General features: G+C 38.2%; 1 protein-coding gene across 2 annotated transcripts; it reads left to right on the forward strand.

Annotated features, from left to right (window-relative positions):
* Nucleotides 1-378: 378 nt before the first annotated feature.
* On the forward strand, nucleotides 379-21,522 carry ZC3H12A (zinc finger CCCH-type containing 12A). 2 transcript variants are annotated; one of them, XM_088461620.1, is made up of 6 exons: nucleotides 379-461; nucleotides 3,510-4,084; nucleotides 14,607-14,746; nucleotides 16,399-16,633; nucleotides 17,532-17,638; nucleotides 18,089-21,522. In XM_088461620.1, exons 2-6 carry the CDS (start codon nucleotides 3,555-3,557, stop codon nucleotides 19,036-19,038), a joined length of 1,962 nt encoding a protein of 653 aa, XP_088317746.1. In that variant the 5' UTR covers nucleotides 379-461; nucleotides 3,510-3,554; the 3' UTR covers nucleotides 19,039-21,522. The 2 variants fall into 2 exon arrangements, with proteins under 2 accessions (XP_088317746.1, XP_088317814.1); XM_088461688.1 differs by lacking the exon at nucleotides 379-461 and adding an exon at nucleotides 1,928-2,010.
* Nucleotides 21,523-24,998: the final 3,476 nt, after the last annotated feature.

A 24,998-nucleotide genomic window follows, 5' to 3' on the forward strand; every position in this document is an offset into this window, starting at 1 on the left:
AGGAGTGGGAACCACGCAATAATGGTGGTCACTGCAGCATAAATAAGTGACACACTGTATGAAGCTTGTTTTGAGTTTAGCAAATCCCCTGCAAATTAATTCCACAAGCCAGAGCTGTATTTACTTCACATCAAAGAGGACAATATATAGTCAGTTATGGGTTAAAAAGGAGCCTTTTGAATTCAGGCAGCTGCTGGCAATATACCAGTATACTGTAACAGTATACTGGCTCCTCTCCCTCCTCCTCTTTCCACTAGCTGTAAAGTTTAGAGCAGAGCAATAGGTAACGAGGAGTGATGCTGCTGGTCAGGTGTTAGAGGACGCCTACTACTGTACCTGAATGGTTATAAAGAGGTGGCTTCCTTCCGCCTGTCATTACCGATGATGAGCAACGTGCTAGCGCTCCCTCCCTTCCTCACTCCCTCCCAGGGTACACTCAGCAGAGAGAGAGAGAGACCGCTGTGAGTACAATTCGCTTCATCTATCTTGTTAACCCGTCACAAGGGCAGCAATATAGGGCTCTTGTGAACAAATAGAAGTCTGCAGAAAGTTTGATCTGTTGCCAGTCACCAGTAACACAGCGTGATCTCATTCTCTGCATGTAAATCAAATGCCCACGAGTGCCCCGGGGCTGCTGACATGGAGCAGCAGCGATGTGGTGGGGGGACAAGGGAAGAGGGCGTTTGAAGTGAAATAAGGGATAGTTTTTGTCCTAGTTGCGCTGTTCACTTTGGATAAAAATATTTTACTTGAATGTGATCGGTAACTGGATGTTTTATCAGCAAATATATATAGTTCAAAGGCTGCACTATCTATCTATCTATCTATCTATCTATCTATCTATCTATCTATCTATCTATCTATCTATCTATCATCTATCTATCTATTTATCTATCTATCATCTATCTATCTATCTATCTATCTATCTATCTATCTATCTATCTAGCTTTGATGTTCTGGTTCCTCTCCCTATATTATGTGTACAGGCAGAGTACAGTGATTCCCCTTTGGCACTCCCTTTCCCTAAAGTACTATATAATGATAGGATTAGTACAGTGAGTACGTCTCAGGTATGAGCTCAGTGTACTGTGAGGTGGAGACAGTGGCTGGCTGGCAAGACATGAACTCCTGTCACAGCAACGTAAACAGACTGCAACTCTCCTGTCATTTAGATCTTGTGTATTGTGTAGAAAATGCAGGATTTTTATGTGATGCTACCTGACCGATATCTGTATTATGTTTCATATGTGGAAAATATAATAAATATAGAAAGGGGTGAAAGGAGGAGCACATCTTGTTTCTGCCAAGAGGAAAATAGTCATTGTATAAATTATATTGGATGTTTACAAAACTAATATCTATGTATACTGAGTGTCTGATGCGTATTTTCACATGATCTAAATCCCCTTAAAAATATTCCATCTCCTCCCAATAATCTTACTGTACCTACTAACTGTTTCTATTAAGGACTCTTTTTTTGTTTGTAGTTGTAGATCTGTGTGTATATATAATGCATCTCAAGTATCTCATGAATAGCTTGTCTAGAACAGAGAACAATATTGTATCCAATACCACAAGGGTTTGTCAAGTCAAATGTATTGGTACAATGCTACAGTGACTATTCTAAATAGTAAGGATGTTATCCTGAGAAAATATGAAATAGCTCTATATTTTATATTAAAGGACACTCTGTACTGATACAGAACATTTAGAACTGATACAATAGTCAAGCTCTCAAGTCATTGGCATTTCTTAACTTTTTTTCCATTACCAAGAGAAGTGAGAACATGTTTATTAATAGGTACATCAAATTACACTAGATAGGGTGAATATGTCTTTAAGCAGATCTAGCTGTGTTATTACCACCCACATGTACACGCCCAACTGACTGTACTGTAGTTTCCTGTTGCATAAACACAGAAGAAATGTCAGACAGGCCTTCACTGCAAGTCTCAGCCTCTAAGCTTAAAGGACTCTTGTATTTTATGTGTGTCTGTTCTGAATCATCTGGTAAGCCACGAAGACTGCTATATATTTTCTTTTAAGTTTTTTTAACCTTTTGTCACTTTGTTTTGATTATCTTTTATATATATAACTTTATGTATGAGTGCTGGATTGTTTATGATTTCTATTCTTCTTTGAGTGGAATTGCAACTGGTATCTTAAGACTTATTTTGATGTATGGGTTTATTACATTTGCCTGAACACATAATATCATAGTATATCACATAGCTTTGTGCATGTGATGGGATAACAGTCATGTTGACAAGTAATGTGATAAATAAATAAATAGAATGCTACCACTTTTACCGAGATTTTGGAAAAAGACATTTAAGTGGAATGCAATATTAACAATTTTCATGGTATCAGTTTACATATATGTATATACTTATGCTTAACCTTCAATGTTTGATATATACGGTTTACAGTATTACTGTTAATCTTTTTTTCAAACATGTTTAATCTATTGTCAAACATATTACTTGAACTAAACCAAATGAAGGTTGCAATAGAATGAAAGTAATATTGTTTTGCAAGTTGTTGGAAAAAATAATTACCAGCTGTCATAATGAAAACATCTTTTTGTATAAACTTCTGTGTACTAAATTCTTTGCATGTTATTAGTACAATGTAGAGCTATACATCCATAAATATACAGTATGGAGTTAATTACTTTTATTTTGTTACTTAGAGGTTCACCATTTGAGGCTTGTTGCCAGAAAGAGAAGCACATTAACCATATATAACCACTTGTGGCAATCTGACATATCATAGGACTACTGCTAGTGCTTAATACTCAGCTGATCTTTCCTAATGTTCTACTCACTTTTCTCATAACGTCAATATTAAGTTCAGCATGGAAAGCAGAAGTCTAACCACATTTATATGAACTTAAATGTTACACTTGAGTAACATTTTATTTCCATTACCTATACAACTAATGATGTCAGGCGCTTTATTATGTTCATCAAGTGATAAGTTATTTAACACCATTTTAAAAGTATTTTCTAAGTACAGTATATATATACTGTATGTATGTTAGCCTTGTTGGCTATTAAACTGATGTACCTATTAGTCTAATGTAATGTCTTACAAATTTATGACATTTGTCATAGGTGGGTACATAGGGAGAAAATATAAAAGTTGGATCTGTTTTGTGCAATTGTTTTCTCCAAATGTGGTAGGACAACTAAGGTTGATTTACATAACCCTCACTCCCCAGTTACACCTCTAATATTCCAGCCACAGCATTATAAACAGTATATTTAATGCTTGGATAATTATTAAATATAGCACTATAATATTTATTGTGTATCAATTTACTATTTATTTTGGAAAATGTTTGATACATTTTGGAAAACACTAAGAAATAATATTTCTGAAAAGAGCAATAGCTTATGTGGAATGTTCTTGAGCTATTGTAATCAGGGTAAGTTAGATCTGACAGTTTACAGTGAATATTATTGGTATAAGTTAACCTAAGTTAATGATTTATTTTGTGTTTGCAGCTGAAGCTGGAGGTCACTACAGCATAATAGACTGAAGCACTTGTAATGGATAGCCTTCCGTTTGATCTCAGCTACTGTTTGGATCCGCCTTGCTGGAAGGAACCCAACAAATGTAAAGGGTATGAACTTCCAAAGAATGACCATGCAGTAAGATATGGAGACACACTTGACTCAGGTTACTACAGCCACGGCCTAAACTATGGTCCTCCCCAGGGAAGGTGTCAAAAAGGGGCAAGAAGTGACCGGTCACCAGAAAAAGCCAGTTCACCTGACCTTGCCGACCAGTCTGAGATGCAGATGAAAGTAGACTTTTTCCGTAAACTAGGTTATTCCTCAGATGAAATCCATGCAGTCCTGCAGAATCTGGGTGTTGATTCTGATACAAATACTGTATTGGGAGAGCTTGTGAAGCATGGAGGAAATCCAGAGCGTGAAGCTGTGCCAGAGGAGTCAACAGATGCTGTTTTAATACCTCGAGGGAGCTTGGGAGCAAAGGCTTCCACAACTTCAAATGAAGAAAGTGATAGTAACAATTTAAGGCCAATTGTCATTGACGGCAGCAATGTGGCAATGAGGTTTGTTACATTTTTGTATATTTTCTGGAAGTCCGCTGTGTATTGACATGTCTTCAGCTGCATTGAACTGTTGTTAATATTTTTTTTCTATTGCAATTCTTAATGAATCTTAACAAATTGCATTTCCCCCTATATAATTGTATTTGGTACTTCAGATGCATTTTAACAGTATTATTAACACTGACAATAACACAGTGGATGGGATTATAAAATACTCCTTATGTCAGGTCTTAGCATTTTTCCTTCATCTTCCTTCCCCAGAACGTTCTATGCATTAGAAAATTAGGTGGCGCAGCAGATATTTTTTTCCTCCAAGAATCTAGAAATCAGAAGTATTATTTTAAACCATGTAATATTCACCAGATAGGATTCGACCTTTTCTATTTGCTTACCTAAATATTCTAAGATAATTAATGAATATATATATATACTGTAAATATCTGCTTTCAGATAAATATTAGATGTTTTATGCAGATCCAAATAGACATTTTCATGGGATTCACATGTTAGGCAAAATTATTATTATTGTTTAACCAGTCAGATGGTCTTGATTTTAACCCCACTGTATTTGTGGCATTAGTCAGTATTTTCATGGAATTCAGTTTACTCTATCAAATTTGATTAACAAAACCAAGGAAAATCATGATAGTGCTCAATAAAGTATAAAAAGGAATACATTTTGGTTTGCAGATATTTCTAATTTCTAAGTATTATTTATTATTTATTAACAGTTTCTTATATAGCGCAGTTGGGATGCCTACTGTCAAAATACCGACAGTGGGATCCTGGTGGTTTGTATCTTGACGGGTCGGGTAAGTGTACTTACCCTCCTCCCTTCTCCCCCTGACCCTCCCTAACCCTCCCCACCCCGCTCCCTAACCCTCCCCATTATTACCTAAACCTAAGTTGCCCCCCTTCGTGCCTAAACCTAACCCTCCCCCTTAGTGCCTAACCCTAACCCCCCCTCAGTGGTGCCTGACCCTAACCCTCCCCCCTAGTGGTGCCTAACCCTAAACCCCCATGCAAAACCTAAGGCTAGCCCCGCTATGCTTCCTAAACCTAACCCTATGACGGTATTTTAATGCCTATCTTAAGTCCCTTGTCGGATTTACAGGGTCAAGATTGAGACCAGCGGCATCGCGGCTGCCGGTCTCATAACTACATCCCATTCCATTGTGCTTTACAATTTAAAACAACATTAATAGAACAAAACTGGGTTGTAAGAGACAGACATAAAGGTAAGAGGGCCCTGCTCGCAAGCTTACAATATATAGGGAAATAGGTGTTGATACACAAGGATAGGTGCTACATATTGCAAATTAGTGCAGTCCGATTGCAGATGTTCTTGGTGGACTGTATGATCCAGTCGCACTGGAAAGTTGGCCTAGTCTTAGGAGGATGTGAAGAAAGAGAAAATGTGATATGTGTTTACTGTAAGAAGGGAGTTAGATATGAGGAATACTGCACTGTTCTTACTAGCCTTTGACAGATGTGAATGGATATTTTGCAAATTTTTATGGGAAGATTATTAAAACAATAAGTTAAATGGTACAAAATAACCACCTACCTACAACATTTGTGTCCCCACCCTATTCCCTGAAACAGACTGTACATGTATACCATACATTTACCACATTGAGATGCTATATACATTTCTCTTAGTACAGTTAATTGAAAGAAAAAAAAACTAATATTTTAGGATCTAATATATTGGAATCTAATATATTGGGATCTGCAGATTTTCCAGGTGATCTATAATTAAACAAGAGTTATTATTTTATTCAGATAGTAAAAACAGTACTCTATATACTACTGTGGCAACTAAAATATGTATTTGTAGGTATAACATAAGGCCTAATATCACTTTTCTAGGTGTAAATAGATCAAATCAGTTTGCATGCTCACAAAGAGGGCACACATATATGCGGGAATGTACGAAGCGGCTCACAACTACTTTATGTCTGGAGAGCAGTACAGTAAGGTGTGCTCACACAAATGTGGTTCTTGCAAACCTGTAGACAGAGCTGTATCAGGATGGCAGGGCACCATGTGCCGGCCCCACCCCTACACCTGTGACATCATGGTGACACGCATACGGGGTGGGGCCGCCAACTCTGGGAAGTAGAGCACTGCCTGTCTGGAGTGTCCTAAGGATGGGCAGCTCTACAGGCTGTACTGTGCCTGCTAAGAGCATTTCTTGGACGCTCTGGGCAGCTCTGCTGTAGCTCTACTGGCTGCAGGGTGCCATTCCAAAGCACCCTGCAACAGTGACGTGCTTTGAGGTCAATGACTGGGGAGGAACACATGGAGATGAGTCTGAGTGGTGGGAGCCTGTCTCATCCCCCTACTCACTGTAACTTTCCCCTCACTACACTAAGCTTCAGTGTCCATTGATTCTCATACCTGCATCATTGTGGCTTCTCTTGCTGCTGAGTTCCGATCTCTAAACACTGCAGTGCAATTCCTGGTCACATGACACATCCAAGGTATCCATCAGTGCTCAAGGCACACCCCTCTGCCTACCCTGACTGCACGTCACCAGCCCCCTATGCAACGACACAGCCCTGTGTAGCGACCAGCGCCCTGCGTCCTTGTTTTTAACATAAATGACACCCATTTTGATGGCAAAAATAATCAGGTTTATTTTGTGACACCTAAGACCCCACTTTTTTCCAATTTCGTAATTTACTAACATCAAAGACTGAACAATATCAGAGAGTGCAGTTCGAGGTAATTTTTTGCTTTTTTATTACATTTATTTTATTTTTATTATCCACTGTATTACCAAATCTGGGCCTTATCCAGAGGTGCACGCAAAGCTAATGTACTGTATCTGAACAATTTTTCATACTGCGAAGTGCATATGAGTCGTATAATGCACACACCAAGTTAGATCACCAACGGCGGTTGAAGTGAGGACTTGGACTCAATGTGATTGACAGTCAGGGAGTATTTGTGGGAGGTTATGGGGATGGTAAGGCAAACACAGGAGTCTTGAGACCATTTTGGGGGGGTGTCTCAGCCTGCAAATGCAAATTTGTATGCCGTAGTAAAGGCTTCGGCGACTTAATTGTGACAGACATTCTGAGCAATGGGTCATGTGTTTTTGTATGCAAGAGGTGGATTGGAGATGACACTAGTGGGTGTCTCAATACAAATCCCTGTAGCTGCGATTTTTGCATATTTTTATATATATATGGTATACAATCGGGAAACCGGCTGCCTTAAGGGTTAGGCACCCCCCCAGGAGGGTTAGGGTTAGGCTAGGGGGAGGGAGGATTAAGGTTAGGCACATCCGGGGGAGACTTAGGGTCAGGCACCTCCCCGGGGGACTTAGGTTTAGGCAGCGGGGAAGGGGGGGTTAGGGTTAGGCACTTTGGGGGGAGCTTAGGATTAGGCACCCCTAAGGAGGGTTAGGGGGTTAGGTTAGGTTAGTTTATACTTACCTTAGCGACGATCGGGATTTCCAGCGCTGTCGGACTTCCGCTGCCGGGAACTCTGCTTTTATTGGCCATTTCATACCGATTATAATATACATATACATATATATATATATATATATATATATATATATATATATATAATAGAGATGTTTAGGCATGTTTGGTTTATGCATTTACAAGCAGGACTCTGCTGATTCACTTCCTGTTCTAGAATGGGCTCATTAGCTGTGTTTTGAAACTTATTTCAGAGAAATGTAACTAAAGCAAATAAGGACTAGTTGACCCATTTTTTCTGTTGTCACACTACATGTTGTGGGTTTGTTTTTTTGCTGTTTGGTTTCTTAACCTACTTGAAAGGCTTGGCTCTAAAAACAAACAGTGTAAGCAACATTTTTTGTATATATTTGAATACAGTAGATCTTTGTGTGTGCATGTGTATGCGCATTGAATAAAAGTATATCATTTTGTTATTTATTTGTATTAATAAACTGATCCTAGTGCAACACATGTAAACAAATCTTAAAATTAGACTCAATTGTTTTAATAACCTATTTTGTTTAAATGGTGTTTGAATTCATCCCATGCCACATCAACTGGTATAATCAACATAGTGCAAATAGTAGTAATGGTCTAGAATTACAAATTAATTCATCTACTTTTATAAATGTATTAGTGTTACTAGATTTTACAAATAATACTGTATATACATCGTTGTGACTAATAACTTTTAACTATGTACGTTATACAAGAAATGGTAGTGCCACTGATATGTCCATATAAATCTAGCCTCCTTGTGCATTAAACAGCCCTTCTAGTCACGCCAGACTCGGTAATTTACAGTCGCACACAGAATCTAGGCATGCCGCAAATCATTTTAATGAGCAGAAGTTGCTTGTGCGTCCTATTCGCATCACTTTGCAACTGAGTCGCATTTTAAGGAAAAAAAGTTGCACAAAATGACACTAATGGCGCTATCGCATTATATATAATGCGACTTGTAGCACACGGAGGATAGGTGTATGTGGACTCATCTGTACAACATCAGTTGTCACATGCAACTTAATAAACCACATAGTCCTATTCTATCCCTCTTTGTTGTGGACAATTTAAGACCAGGAAAAACATGCATTGTATGTATAATCAAAGAAAGGTATTTTGCAGCAGTGTGGAACAAAGTACAAAGTATAATTTAGTGTCAGGTGGACTACAGGGAAATTCCACACTGCTACTTCCTGTATGCTTAATCTGCTACATTGTTCCTTGCTGATTCACATGCCCAGAGACCTGCCTGCCTGAACAGCTCACTAGCAGTCTATGCAAATATAGTTTATGTAAATATACCTGCTGTTTCCTCCTCCTGGGAATTTTCTCAGCATTTGCAAAATTAGAACCTGCTATTTGAGATACTTACACCTTTTAGCCTTGGGTAAATACTGCAGCTATTTTGAAGGTTGGCCAGGAAGCAACAGTAAATTATTTTAAAACGAAACTTCTGTAAAGTGTTGTCTGCTGCAGCTTATTGTATTATTTCAACTATTATTTTTTTTAATGCAATATAGCTTAAGTATTTTACAAGAGGTCATATCACAATACAGGTAAATCGAGACAGTTTTGTTCTAAGTGTGTCACACTTTTGTGACATACAGTAATGTGATGCCAGGAATAGTGGGCCTGATTCAGCAAGGATCACTAGTCTGCTTATACACATGCAATGCAGTTGCTAATATCAGAGGTGATATGCAAATGTCTGCATTCGCATTGCAATCGCAGCTTAACATAAGGACGGCCACTTCCCCTTACTCACACCTGTATACATTGGCTATATAGCAAAACAATCGGTAACATCGAGTAGCATCGGACCCATACGCACAGTTAAGGTAGGTCAGACAGACCTCACTCAGGAATTGCTTACTTCAGCGCACGCTATGAGATCTCAGGCTGCGTATGGTATCGCAGTGGCTAATTTAAGCACACCCCTGCAACCCCATCCCTATGCACTGCCACGCTTGCATTCGCCCGACCATCACCCCCATCACCCACAAACGACACTTCCTGTCAATCACTCTGCAATGGGTCTGCATAGCCTCTGCGATCGCAATAGCTAGTTCAGGCACTGCGATACATACGCATGCAATACACTATAATCAGCCGATTGCATGCGTATAAGCAAATGCGATCCTTGCTGAATCAGGCCCAGTATATAGACTTTTTTTTTCCTAATATTGTTAGATTTATTACCTGTTCAACTTCTTTCACATTCCACAACAAACAAGTTTAAAAGGTTTGTTTTTGTCTATTTCCATTTGTTTGTTGACTACTTTAAATTTCATTTTGCTTGACGAAGTTTACTGTTCCTCTAAATGTATTATAGTATTCACAGCATGAAACTCTTCCCATCTTCATTTTATGACCTTAAGTTCTCTTTACAGGATCTTTTATAGGGGTCTATTCAGCAAGCAAAGTTTTACTTAAATCTCAGTAGAAATTAACATTTCCACATGATTTAAGTAAGAGAATTTGCTGAAAAAATTAGAATCCAGAAAAATTAGGCTGTGTGCCCACAAAGGTCATGGTGCACTAAGCTACCCCTATCATCAGTCACTCATTGAATGTATTGAGGACCTAATATCACCTGTTCTGTATGAGAAAGTACACATTGAATACTGGAAGGGGCATTGACCACAATTCTGCAACCTTAGTGTGTCACATAAGCCGTTAGCCTTATGTTAGCAGTGATTACGAAAAAAGTTGTGTCACAATGAATCCAAACAATCTGGGAATTGCTTGTTTCCTGCATTATAGTGTACACCAGAGCCGGGCTGGCCATCTGGCACTACTGGCAAATGCCAGAAGGGCCTAATGGCTCAATCCAATCTGAAAGCCTGGCCGAGCAGCTCCACCTCCCGGCGCTCTGCTCGGCCAAGATACTGAGAGATGGGGGTGTACTGCAAGGCCAGCCCCCATGTTTTGCTGCACGCCCCAGTGTGATTTAACCACGACCCCATGAGGCAAGTCCACACCCCATTTACGTGAGCAAGCACACCTACGGCATGCACACAGAAGGGAATGTGAGTGCTAATCTAGAGCCCCAGTCTGTCCCTGGTTTACACCTAATGGACAGAAAGTTTGTTTTCAGATCCAGTCCCACTCACCAAGCTATAAATTCAAACTCCATTAGGAATTGTTTATACATATGGTAAACAAACAAATTTAATTCTTCTGTAGATGTTAATTTAAGGAATCTGGTTTGTATAATTCATGTATATACAAGATTGTAACACCAGTTTTTAACAATGCTTGCACCAGTAGGTATAACTGGAACTTTCCCTTTGTTTTTTTCATGAATATGCTGTTAAACTAACAAGGGTGCTGATTATGAAATTACCTTGTTAAACACAGAACCAGGAAATCATCCAAATATATACTTACAAAAAAACAAGTTGAAGGTCGGATGCAACATGAGGAGAATGTTATTTTAATTCATGTTAATTTCCCGTTTGGTGACCTTTCAAACAGTTGTTCAGCATACTCAACTTTATAGCAAGGCATATTACAGATCATCTAAGTGTGCTAATAGAGTCTATATTTTCTTTTTAGTATAGTTGTAAGTTGTCATAACACATTTCATATGAAATTTATATAGTTTTAAAAATGTTACAGTAATCCTCCTGTGTAATGCAGTATGCCAACCCTATTAATTGTACTCAATGTTAAAAGCACATTGTATGGAAGAGATCCATTGTCTTATAAGATTCTGCTTAGTAAAACAATGATGCTTTATTATTTTGGTGCCCTTTAGTCCAGAGGTAAACAGTATTTTGTCCGGGGGCCTCAAGCTATAATCTTAACACAGATAATTGCCTCTGTAGTATTTGTAAAGGAAGTAAGCAGTGAAAATAAAGATTGACAAAAAACAAGTGCGCAATAAAATCAGAAGTGAAGGTGCAGGTGATGTAAAACTGAGCATACCACCCAATACTCCAAAATCATATAACACAAATTAAATGAATGCACCACTTAAGCAGCGCTCTCCCAATAACAAGTTTACACACTAAGGTAACAATGAAAGATAGTCACCCTATATATATTAATGTCCACATTAGTGTATGGGTTTCCTCAATGCTCCTTATAATGAGATCTCCTTAGTAAGTATTGTTCCACCTCCACACGTACTTGTCAGGACAGCCTCATAGTGAGAGAACACATGGAAACAATGGAAAAGAAATATAGTGCAGATCAATCTTTTAAAAGCACTTTAATAATATATTGCACTTACAACGTGTAGATGACATTCAAGCATTGAAAATATATCCACAGTGACAAAGCAGCATCAACAGCAGGGTAGGTCCAATAACGCCTAGATGGAATAGTTAGGATAGGTAACACCACAGGTCCGGATAACTGGATGTCCCACAGGAAACAACCGACTGCACATGCATGTAGTCTCTTAGGGAAATAGTGTAAAAGAGCCTACGCTTAACGTGTTTCAGAATTTCATAGTCCTTCATCAGACGTTTTTGTGGACATTAATATTTATATGGTGACTATCTTTCATTATTACCTTAGTGTGTAAACTTGTTACTGGGAGAGCGCTGCTTAAGTGGTGCATTAATTTAATTTGTGTTAAGGGAAGTAAGCAAGCACAAAGGATATGATTAATCTTCAGTATGTATAGCAGGGTAGTCTGATTGTATTGTGAAATTCTCACTGGTTTTACTAGGCAGACATACTGTAGGTTAGTATTCTGTTGGTCTTTGTGAACACATAATCCAGCTACTCTGAATTATTGAAGCTTCTTCATAAAATAATGTGGGATCGAGAGGAACTTGCAAGCCCCCTAAAAAAATATCATCACTGCTTTTTTTTTTTACAGTCCATCATCCTATAGATCTCTTGGTATCACATGATTGTGATGAAGGCTACTTATAATATATCCATGTTTTGCTGAATACAACCATAGTAAAGAGCAGAATGCTGGTTCCCATCCTTAGAACACTAATGACTAGGCTAGTCAAGCATGTTCTATCGAAGCACACCTCTCACCTTGTCACCTTCTCTAATACATTACAGTATGTTGATCTATTTGAATTTCACTGGATTGTGATTTGCACAAAACATTCAAAGCTGAAAGGGGAGAAGCCAATGAAAATGATATTGTTTTTTAAAAAATTAAATGTTTCATATGGCTTTTATTGAAAAAAATAAATATAAAAAGGTTACTTTTGTATCCACTGAACATTTTAATATTGTTTTTGTTTAGTAGTGCATCTTGCTATTACATATTATTGGCCATTATTTTACATTTGAGTCTGTGGTTGATATTTTATGTTTCCTCCACTGAAGAAAAACTGCTATTAATCATGGTATGCAGAGAAATAGGACTATTTGAGGACAATTAAATAATTAGTGACTGACAATGGAATCACAGCCAGCAACTTTGCTACTTTTTACTTACACTTCATAGAGGTGCGCAGGAAAAGTAGCAATGTCGAGTCTACCATAATTGGCGGATATTTATGCAACTGAACATTGTGAAATATTCAGCAACACTTTGACGCAATTTAAATCGGCCTCTCTGTGAAGAATAACAGTTCGAAATAAACAAACTTTTTTAACCTGTAGTCTACATTTTCCTTCAATCAGGACTATAAATACTGATCCTGTGGTCTACAACTAGAGTTTTTCACCTCCTTCACAAAGCGCAAAAGATAGACACTGCATCACTCCTTCGTTTTAAAGTGTACACTTTGTATACCTAGATTGCCTACCATTTTTACGTAAGTTTTCCATGCTATGCAGGAAAAATCCTTGCAGAAGCAACGGTTGTGTTAGCACGCTGTCCCTGAGAAGTCCATATATACATATATATATATATATATATATATGTTATATATATATATATATATATATATTATATATATATATATCCATATATATATATATAAATATATATCTCCCAGGTTAGCCTACACTCCGGGTATGATGATAGGGTGCCTTCCTAAAGTCAATACAATGTCCAAAGTCCTTGTGAATAAGAACAAGGTGGCACTGGAGTGCCGCCTTGTTCTTATTCACAAGGACTTTGGACATTGTATATATATATATATATATATATATATAGCGTAGACAGGCAGCACTCATTGCAAAACAACACAGGAGGCCAGCGTACACCAACGTTTCAATGTTTATGTAAACATATTCCTCATATTGGTCAACATATATGTACTATATATATATATATATATATATATATATGTATAGCACTTCCCAGGACATGTCTGCCTTCTATTCATATTGCTCCCTTTCCCACATGCTCCTCCATCTCCCTGGCTTCGATGGAGGAGTCTTGTGTGGGAAGAAGCAGTATGAATTCAAGGAATATATTTGCAAAAATGCACTCTTGCAAAACTGTATAATTACACTGCCAAGAACACTAGCCGTGTAATTACTGAATGAGGTGAGGAGAGTGGGAGGAGTTACAGCAGCCGTCTGCAAGGACTGTCCCTGCATTTTTTTGCTGAAATAAGGATATTCCTTACATAATACCATTCTCGTTACATGAGGTAAGGATTGAATAGCAGAAAATGTTAAGCGCTGTAGAGAGCAATGGCTTGCTCTCTACAATGCAATGTAGTAAGATTTGTGTGTCAACAGAAAAGTTAATCGTGTTATCTTCTCGGTTAACCCTGTCCTACATAGCTGGGATACTTAAATCATGCGGAAACTTTCATCTCCGCATGATTTAATTTAAATAACAAAAAAAAGACCTCTAATTGACCTGCATGGAGGTGGAAATAGCGGAATAGATGCACACATATCTTCAGTGGTTATTATATCATGTGATATGGGTTAATAGCTGGCTTGTTTTTTCACGTATAACAAATCAAAACTGCTAAACTTAGATTTTGTTTTATGAATAATAAACATATTAGCTTGCACATTGCACAATCTGTGCCCATTAAAACCTGCACTGTTGGCCTCCAGGAAGGCAACTATCTAAAATCCTGTATCGTGATTTACTTCACTTATAATAGTAAAATGTCTACAAAACTCAATATATGTTTCCTTTTCTTCTGTAGCCATGGAAACAAGGAGGTGTTTTCATGCCGTGGGATATTACTGGCTGTCACTTTTTTTCTGGAACGAGGACATATAGATGTCACAGTGTTTGTACCATTATGGAGAAAGGAGCAGCCTAGGCCTGATATGCCCATTACAGGTAAACACAAAATATGATACAGAAAGAAGATTAATACAGTACCTAAACTATTGTATGACAGCAATAAGTATTCCACAGTTTAACATTGGTTATCTTCACTTTCAACTGACCTGTTGTAATTCTCCTTAATCTTAACTTGGTTGAATTTTATTAATTCTTAAATGTTAATAAAGAAATAAGAATCTTACTGTTGCATGGCCAAGTAATTCAGTACTATACAGGATAGCCAAGCTATAGAGTACTATACAGGATAACAGGGCCTGATTCAGTGTTGTACGCAAACCCGATGGTTTGTATACAACACCAGTTGTGAGAGTCCTGCGTATAATAGGATCTGTACTGCACATGTGCAAGTCTCCCTCTGCGAGATCATCCCAAACCGCAGCCTGACAGACAGGCTGCAGCCGCTTGGGGATGTGGAATGGGCAGGGCGGGCCTCCATTCCAGAAAACAGGGGTGTGTCATCCCCATTTTCTGAGAGTGCCCAGACCAGGGTCTGCATCTTCCAGTGCAGACTTCCTGCCCTCGGCTACGGAGCTGCAAGCAGTAATCTGAGTAACCTCAGATTGCTGATGGTCTCCCAGAAGATCTGATGCTGTGTCTTAGGATGCAGCACTCAGATCTGCAATGCGGTCAGGACGCTACTATTAACACCCGGGCGACTCCTGCTGTATTAGCATCAGTTGTACAGTGTTGGACAGCCGCATCCCTGCAGCTATGCAATACCATACAACTCTAAATCAGGCCCATAGTTCAGAATGGCTAGCTAGGATGAAGAACCCAGCTTTGCAATTTAATATGCTTTTAACTTTCACATACACTATATATCACTCACTTAGATGATACTGCACTGATATTATCACAGATATCTGTTGAAGAGAGTTTGTATTACAAGTTGAGTCTCCAATATAAAAAATGCTTGGGACCAGGGGTATTTTGGATAACGGAATATTCCGTATTTTGGAATATTTGCATTTAATAATGAAATATATTGGGGATGGGACCCAAATATACACACAGAATGCATGTATGTGTTATATACACCTTATACACACAGCCTGCAGGTAACTTTATGCAATATGTTCAATAATTTTGTGGCTCATACAAAGTTTGTGTACAGAAATGAAATTCATTTATGTTTTATATACACCTTATACACACACCTGAATGTAATTTTATACAATATTTTCAATAATTTGTGCCTTAGACAAAGTTTGTGTCCATTGAACCATCAACAATCAAAGGTTTCATTATCTCAGTTATGCCAAAAAAAATCTGTATTTCGGAATATTCCGTATTTTGGAATATTTGCATATGGGAGACTCAACCTGTATATCATTTACCCAATACTGGGTGCTTCACACGGCCCACAGTGGTCAACTATGAACTTTTACAGAGGAGACAATATGACTAATTTTATCCAATATCACCCAAATTAATAGAACTTTGTTTAACATTTTTTAACCTTCTATTTTACGTTAAAGAACTATACTGGACTATTGCATGTATATCTTATTTGCATCAGTAATTGCTGCTATTTACAATGTATTTTGCTAATTTTTTCATTCCTCATCATTCTCAACTATGACACAATCTAAGGAAATAATAGGGAATACTGAATAATTAATCTCTCTAAACATAATTTTTCTCAGATCAACATATTCTAACTGAACTTGAAAAGAAGAAAATCTTGGTTTTCACTCCGTCTCGTCGAGTTGGTGGAAAACGACTTGTGTGTTACGATGATAGGTTTATTGTAAAGTTGGCCTACAAGTGTGATGGGGTCATAGTCTCAAATGACATCTACAGAGACCTACAGAGTGAGAAGCCAGAATGGAAGAAGTTTATAGAGGAGCGGCTACTCATGTATTCCTTTGTCAATGACATGTAAGATACTTGTTGAAAACTTTATATCCTCTAAATCAATAAACAAGCTCTCTAAAATTAAAGGGGGGAAATTTATTAAATCTTGGATTGAGAAGTTGCCCATACCAACCAATCAGCTTCTAACTGTCATTTTACAGGCTTTGCTAGAAAACTGACAGAAGCTGATTGGTTACTTTGAGCAACTTCTTCACTTTATCTCCCTCTAAGATTTGATAAATCTCCCCTAAAAGCCTTTGGACTTCAGCACTGTTCATCAACATTTCATTGTTAACATACTGTAGCTCATACAATTTCAAAAACATATAATTTCATTCTCAATCAATTGTATTAAGGCCACATTCCACCTGTAATACATTAACATGAGCCCACTGAATACTACAGGATAGTATTGTTCCAGTGTGTCTCAGGGTATGATAGACATATCTCATATGAATTAGCTACTCAGTATATATGTAGTTTTAAATCTACTATGGTGTATACTAGTATCATGTTTCAAGACAAAATTACAAAAAAAAGTGCTAAAAATTTTCTCAAAAGTCCTTATAGAGGGTATGGTGATTTATTAAACCCAAGGTGGTTTTCTGTGTATAAATTGGTGAAATTAATGGTATTGTATAATGCTTTTCCTTGAGAAAGTATGCTGTTGTGTAGAGTAATCATTGTGTGCACAAATAATATATTTACATTTTGTTGATAAATTCAATAAGCTGTATTATAGTTTTAGATAGCCCTTCCAGTATTGTAGCAGGATATATATTTCAGCTAATTACTAAAATGAAAATTGGAGGACAAGTTATATGTTGGCTTATTTGACCTGTTAACATCAACATTTCAAAGACACTAGTTCAGCCAGTGTGATATAGCTATTCATTTTTCCTTTAACTTGACTTTGGTTTAGATTTATGCCCCCGGACGATCCTATGGGACGAAAAGGTCCAAACCTGGATGACTTTCTGAGAATAAGACCTCTTGGCCCAGAGAACAAAAAAGTGCAATGTCCTTATGGTAAATAAGAATTTTCATTTTGTATCACTTGTACCTTGACTTTCCACTACTAGCAGATAACATTATCAGAAACAACATATGATTATAAAATTGATGGAGATTCATGCAGTTGGAAATATTGTGTTAGATATGAATAGCTTTTGGAGGCATTATATATGCTGTAAAACTAGTAGTATTATTATTTAGCAGTACTGTCCTATTTGTGATCTTGGTGGTGAACTGTCTTGGTTGATATATTTAGAATTCATAGTATAAATAAATCATATGCAGTATTACAATATCATAATACTTCAAGTCTGACCGCAGCATTAATTTACATGTTTGTATAATGTGCAGAGAAATGTACAAATCAACAACAACTTCAATATACTGAAAATATATTGTTTGCATTTATTTTGCATATAATAAAATTTTTATATGATGTACTTTTGCTTTTATTTTGACCTGTAGCTAAAAAATGCACGTACGGAATGAAGTGCAAGTTTTATCACCCAGAGAGGATAAACCAAACTCAGCGTTCTGTTGCTGATGAGCTGCGTGAAAATGCAAGACTTTCTCCAACTAAGGGGACAACATACTCCGAGGACAAAAAGACAAGGAAACTGTCAGTTGCTGAGAGTTCCACTGTGGAATCGAATACCTCTTCCATGCAGAAACTACCTCTAGAGAGAACTGGGTCTTCCCAGAAAGGAAGGACATTTGACAAGAATGCTTTAAAACATTATTACAACACTGGAGGTTCTGAATGGTTCCAACCATCTGTCAGCTCAAAGGACTCCATTGCTTATAGCTCTAATGACTCTGGTGTGGAGTTGTGGACAAGTATATCGAACAGTTTCTGTGACAAATCACATGAGCCAGCAGTGTATAGCAACTGTAGCCAGCAGATGCCCTGCTGTCATCATAGAAGTGATTTAGATACTGATCATCGCAAACACCTTAGTTCACAGAAATTGGTTCCACATGGTTCTCATTCAGCACCTTACTTCTCCTATAATCCACCTTCTCAATGGTCAGCCCCAAACCCATCGCACCATATGTACAGAAGGGAAATGTCTGACTCCTCTCCAGCTGCTCATTGTAGCCTTCCAACTGACTATACAACTCCACCTCCCCATTCACTTAAGTATTATTCTGAACCAAGCCCCATTCATCATTCTTCCACTAGATCACAGCCTAACTACCCAGTATACACAGCCGTTCCACCTTCAAGCACTGATTTCCAACAGTGGCCAAACTCTGACCAGTACACAGCAGAGAGATTAAGTGTGCGCACCAGACTTTGTGCTATCTTCAATCCCTCATTAGTAGATCATGTCATGAATAAGTTCCCACAACTGCTGGACCCACAAATTTTAGCAGCAGAAATATTTAATTGTAGATCCCAAAACAGGATGTGAAAGTAGCAAGATGTTTCAAAAGAAGCCTCTTGATTAATATTATCTGTGCAGAAGGTGTTTGAAATTACAAACTGTTTTGTGTCTCCATTCACCAAAGGAGGTCATTGGTTGTATGACATAGATCTTAGAAGCAGTCATGATCTAGACACAGGGGAGCTGAGGCAGAGATGGCCAAAATGATGACCCAAAACACGGGTGTCATTTGCATTCACAAAAAAAAGCTGCAATATGTATACACACATGCAAAATAGAAACTATTACAAGATACAAGCCAGGCAATCATCACATAAATGTATACCCGTGTTTACAGTCATTTGTTCTGTTTGCAAGCTATGCATTTACTATTAGGCAACAATAAAACTTCAAATACGTCTCTAATACATCACAAACAACTCCCCATCTCAGGTACGAGGAGAAAGCAAATTGTTTAAACACACACATGAAAGCATAATGTATGCCTGGGCAATGAAGAGAGCACCATTCAGCTCAGAAGCCAGTAAAAAGCTGGTAACATTATTTGTATAAAAATAGGTTCTTGACCCTTCCTTTAATTCCTGTTTAAAATACATGGCTACAATATTGTGAATTGACAACAGTAGAGGTCATCTTTATGAAAACTCAAAATGAGTCTATTCTGTTTTATAATGATTTTTTTTGTTATGTAAAATGTTATTGTGCATTTAGTGCAATTTATGTTTTGTACATATTTTAGCTGAAATGAAACATTGTATGTTTCATACACAAACTAATTAGGATAGGGTATTTTATCAGCCTGTGCATTACTAAAAAAAAACAGTCTCTCATGTTCTTTGCTGTCCTGCACAGATGCCTTAATGCTTTTATTAGGGATGAGCAAAATCTTGGATTTTTATTGGTACTTTGTCTGAATCCTAAGGTTTTTATTCATTCTGATTTATGCGTGATTTTATAAGAAATTAATATCTCCCTTGAGTTACAGTTAAAATAATATAATCACCTAAATTGAATATGCAAATTAGGATTTAGATTACGCTTGGTGTTCTGCACAATACATTGTAAAGGGATTCAGCATACAGCCAAAATCTAAAATATGGATTCAGTTCATCCCTAGATTTTTAAGCAGAGAGCAAGTTTGCACATTACAAGTACACTGTGCAAGGAGAGGACATAGATTTGACTGAAATATAAATAAGATACTTGTGAGTAAACAAAACAATTGCCAAAAGGCAGTTGACAAGTTGATACATATTGTATTGAATCAAAAGGTGCATACACACACAACGATTTTTTGAACGATTATCGTTAAACAATATTGTTTAACGATAATCGTTTGAAAAAAATCGTTCACTTTCTGAGTCAAACGATGAACGATTATCGTTCATGCGCATTCACTTTTGTAGTTTGTAGTTTAGTCAGAGTTGTCAACTGAACGATTTTCATTAAGGGAATATGCAAAAATCGTTTGTAATTCAAAAAAATCGTTCATTTCACTTTAAAAAATCTGACAGATAATCTGACAGAAAATCGTTCATAAAATCGTTCATAAAATCGTTGGTACCAAAATCGTTGTGTTTGTATGCAGCTGAAAGCTGCATACACACACAACGATTTAGTAAATGAACGATTTTAGTAAATGATTTTCGTTCATTTTTTCAAGGGAAAAACTGAACGAAAATCGTTTACTAAAATCGTTCATTTACTAAATGTAATGAATGATTTTTTTTGAACTACAAACAATTTTTGCATATTCCTTTACTGAAAATCGTTGAGTTAGTCAGTCTGACTGAACTACAAACACGCATGAACGATAATCGTTCATCATTTTAACTCAGAAAGTGAACGATTTTTTCAACGATTGAACAATAAACGATATCGTTATCGATAATCGTTCAAAAAATTGCTGTGCGTGTATGCACCTTAAGTGTAAAATCAAGTGGCTGGTCTATAAATAACAATAAAAGGGATAAACACACATCTGCTCCAGAAAACACATTCATTCTCTGTAACGTCTTTAAAGATCATTTTAACTGATCTTAAAATCCTATTTTCATGGACACTGTTTTTTACTTGAAAGCGTTTGAGTCAGTCATTTAGTCAGTGATTGACTTTCTGTGGCCAAGTTGAGCTGCTGGACTCTTGCCCTGCCTGCGGCTTGGATAAAAAAAAAACAGCTGTCTTGGTTTGTTCCTGTGTGACCTGCCACTTGGTAACCTGTATAACCTGTTGAACTGACACTATGTGCCATTTCATCACCGAGGAATTTAATCCTTTTAATATTGATCATACAATTTACAGTAGCTGTAAAAAACAAAATGGTAAGAAATGCTTTCTTAATTATTTTATCTTAATATAACCTGTTTAATATTGATATAGTTGGTGAAATCAAATGGTTGACTTACATTCTGAAAGGCTTTAGAAAGGAGTACAGTGCTGCAGGAGTACAGTGCTACAGAATTGGTTTGTGCTAAGCTCATTGCTTGAATAAAACTTGTGATTTTCACTAAACTTTCTTGATTGCACTTATTTAATGAGCTGAGTGAATGATGTATGGTGCTGCTGTGTTCTGACTGATGTTTGTTGAGTTATTGTCTAATTTGTGTGGTCTTTATGTATTCTCTGTACCCACTTATAGAGACATTAACTATCACACTTTCTAATAAGCTTTGCGTCATTTTGGATGTTTGCAGCATTCAGAATTCTTAATGCTGGTTACAGTGTAAAGGAATCTCCTATTCTCCCTCTATACTTCCTCTCTATGGGGTTTATTTACTAAGCTGTGTTAGGAAATAAAGTGAACGGTGATAAGGTACCAGCCAATCAGCTCCTAACTGCCATGTCACAGGCTGTGTTTGTAAAATGGCAGTTAGGAGCTGTTTGGTTGGTACCTTATCACCGTTCACTTTATCTCCAAACACAGCTTAGTAAATGTAAATAGACCCCTAAGTGAGCTTATCTGCTCTTTTGGCCTCCATCATTATCTCTATGCTGATGACACGCTCCAGTTCTCTCCTCAATTGTATCTCGTACTGTCTCTCTGCTACTTCTTCATGGATGTCCCAGCGCTTTCTTAAACTTAACATGTCTAAGACTGAGCTGATCATTTTCCCACCTTCCAGCACATCCTTACTTCCCACAATTTCATTATCTATTGGCAGCACAACCATCTTCTCTAGCATCCAAGTGTGCTGTTTAGGAGTTATCCTTGACTCGTCCCTCTCCTTCAAACCACATATTCAGCACCTCTCGCAGTCCTGCCTTTTCCATCTCAGAAATATTTCGATAATAAGACCCTTTCTTACCCCGGAGGCAACTAAGACCCTTATCCATTCACTGGTCATCTCAAGATTGGACTATTGTAACCTCCTCCTATCTGGTCTCCCTCACTCCCACCTCTCTCCACTCCAATCAGTCCTCAATGCTGCTGCTCGGCTCATCTTCCTCTCCAAACATTCTATATCTGCCTACCCGTCTCCAGCAAGGTGTACACTGGCTCCCCTTCCCATTCCGAACCCAATTCAAGCTTCTCACACTCACTTTCAAGCCCTCACCCTATCCTCTCCTACTTATACCTCTGACCATACCTCCCTTCACACTCCCAACCAACCACTTCACAAATGCACACCGCCTCTTTTGCCAGCTGGTTACTTTCTCCTAGTCCAGCCTCCAAGATATTGCCAATGCTACTCCCTTCCTCTGGAATTCTCTCCCTATTAGAGCAGAGCCCTCCGTTGTCATGTGCTTCTCTTTTCCCGTGCTTACATTACCTTATACTCCCTATAATGGCACCTAACCTGTGGTTGCTGCTGGCCTGCTACTTATTTGAATGTGTTGATTGAGGATGCAGCAATGTTCATAAACCATGTCCTTGTCCTGCATTGTTTTGTACTGTAAGTCACTGTTTTCTTGTTTTGCTCATTTCTAAGGTGCTGCAGACCCCTTTTGCCATAAAAAAAATTATAATAATAATTATATATGGGAATGCTCTTTAGGAGCCTAGTTCTGCCGCAAGTGGCAGCAAGATTTACTTAATAATGCTAATGCAAGTATCTGTATGGCTTCATGCGTCACCCACTGTTTTTTCATCCGCGGCCATCATCATTAGTATCGGTACTTACAGGTGCAAATAATTTATTAGAAACAGGCATCCCTTCTCCAATGCACGCCTCTAACTAGCATGTTTGGTTAAACACTCAGGATATTACCGTGACACCTCCCATGACACAGATCTTTTCCGTGTGTTTGTAAGCTAGCCATCCAGTTGCTGCCCAAATCCACTCATTTCACAGATGGAGAGATCCAGCCATGCACAGAGCAAACCGGCCACTTTCATATCCCTCATCAAGGAGTGTATGCATGCGCAGTCTGCCATTGCTTTTTGTGGCACATGCTCAGTCTGCAAATATTCTGAGGATGCGTTTGTTATTGAGCTTCAGGAGCGTAACTAGGTAGTCTGGAGTCCAGGGCAAGCTGGAAAAAATGTTGCCACTCCATTTATGTGACCTGGGCTTATTTTCCAGGGTCACTTATAGCCTCAGGAGCACAGGCCTAATGCCTGCCTATCAGTGCCAAGAGTCTAAGGCCTAATAACCACCATGGGTCTAGTGCACGTCAACCTGGTGGTCTAGGGAGCATTAATGAGGGAAATCCTAATAGAGGGCCACCTGTCCGGTGGGAGAGGCTAAAGTGGGGAGCTTCATTAGTTATTTTACTTTCCCACCACTACGGCACTCTCCAATCCTCAGCCGCATTCTTCTGCTGCTGGTCCTGGCCAGCGGCGTCACCACTGGAGCTCTTATCTCTTGAGTTGTTCGTGTGATGTCCTCATCCTTCGACCGCCGTAGCTGAACTGACTCGTTCGGCTAGTGGCTTCTGACGTCAGTGGCCGCTTCCTATTGGTTGCCAGTCCGCAGTGGTAATTTTCTATTGGCCGGTGCCAAGCTCTTCAATGCCCGTTGGTCTGTGTGCTGCACCCAGCTTGTGGCTGGTGCCAAATGCCACCAATTGCTGGAAACGATCTGGTGTCTGGGGACACATTTCACCGGACTGCGGGACTTCCACCACTGGGATCAACACTTGATCCCAGCTTTCGACATTGCCCAGACTGGCAATGCCCCCCTCTGCCGGGCCTGTCAGATGGCGCCCAGGGCAAGGTGCCCCACAAACACCCCCCTTTTATGCCACTATTGAGCTTACATCTTACTCAGAATCAGGCCATAAGTGCATAATATAAAATGCTGCAGGGAGGCTCTAAGTACTCACTTCTAATGCCCTGTTAAATTATTCCGCAAAGTATAAGATTTGTTCTATTTGTATGAGCCCCTAACAATGAGAGCAGATATTGGGTATCTTTGGCTTTAGTGTAGATTTTAACTGTTAGTAAATTATTCTCATTGTCAAGAAAAATTAATTTCATGTTTTAAATACATCAATGTGGATTACTGTGGTGATGATACCTTAAATAATATCCACTTCAGAAAAGTTGTTGTGAGAAATCTGAGCTACTAGAAAATAATACTTATTAATGTAACTATTTGAATTCTTTATACTAGGGTTCAGATGACTCTAGTTGTACATATAGCTGAAATACTGCTTATTAGCCATATATTGCTGTATAAGTTTGAAACATAAATGGTATGTCTAAATGTAGGCAATATATTATATAGATTTTTACACAATGCTGTAAAAGGCAGATTAGAGGCTTGGGTGTTGGCTGATGAGTTGAAAGGGAGTGCTTGTCTTAAACTGTTTTATCAGACTGTTAGAAAATGTTGATGGACAATGACCCTAGTTTGCAAGTATGCACTTATTTCCTGTCTAGACTAACTGTACCCTACAGAATCAATACATTTGCTGCTCAGGCAAATATTTTTATATGAACAAGAATCTGTACACTTTATTTTGATGTTACAATATAACATTTTGGGCCAAATGTAATAGGTAGTCTGTTTTAGTAACAGTACAAACTCGCACTTTCTCGCACT

Source organism: Taudactylus pleione, unplaced genomic scaffold (genome assembly GCF_031769625.1).
Source record: "Taudactylus pleione unplaced genomic scaffold, aTauple2 ptg000007l, whole genome shotgun sequence".
Classification (NCBI taxonomy): domain Eukaryota; kingdom Metazoa; phylum Chordata; class Amphibia; order Anura; family Myobatrachidae; genus Taudactylus; species Taudactylus pleione.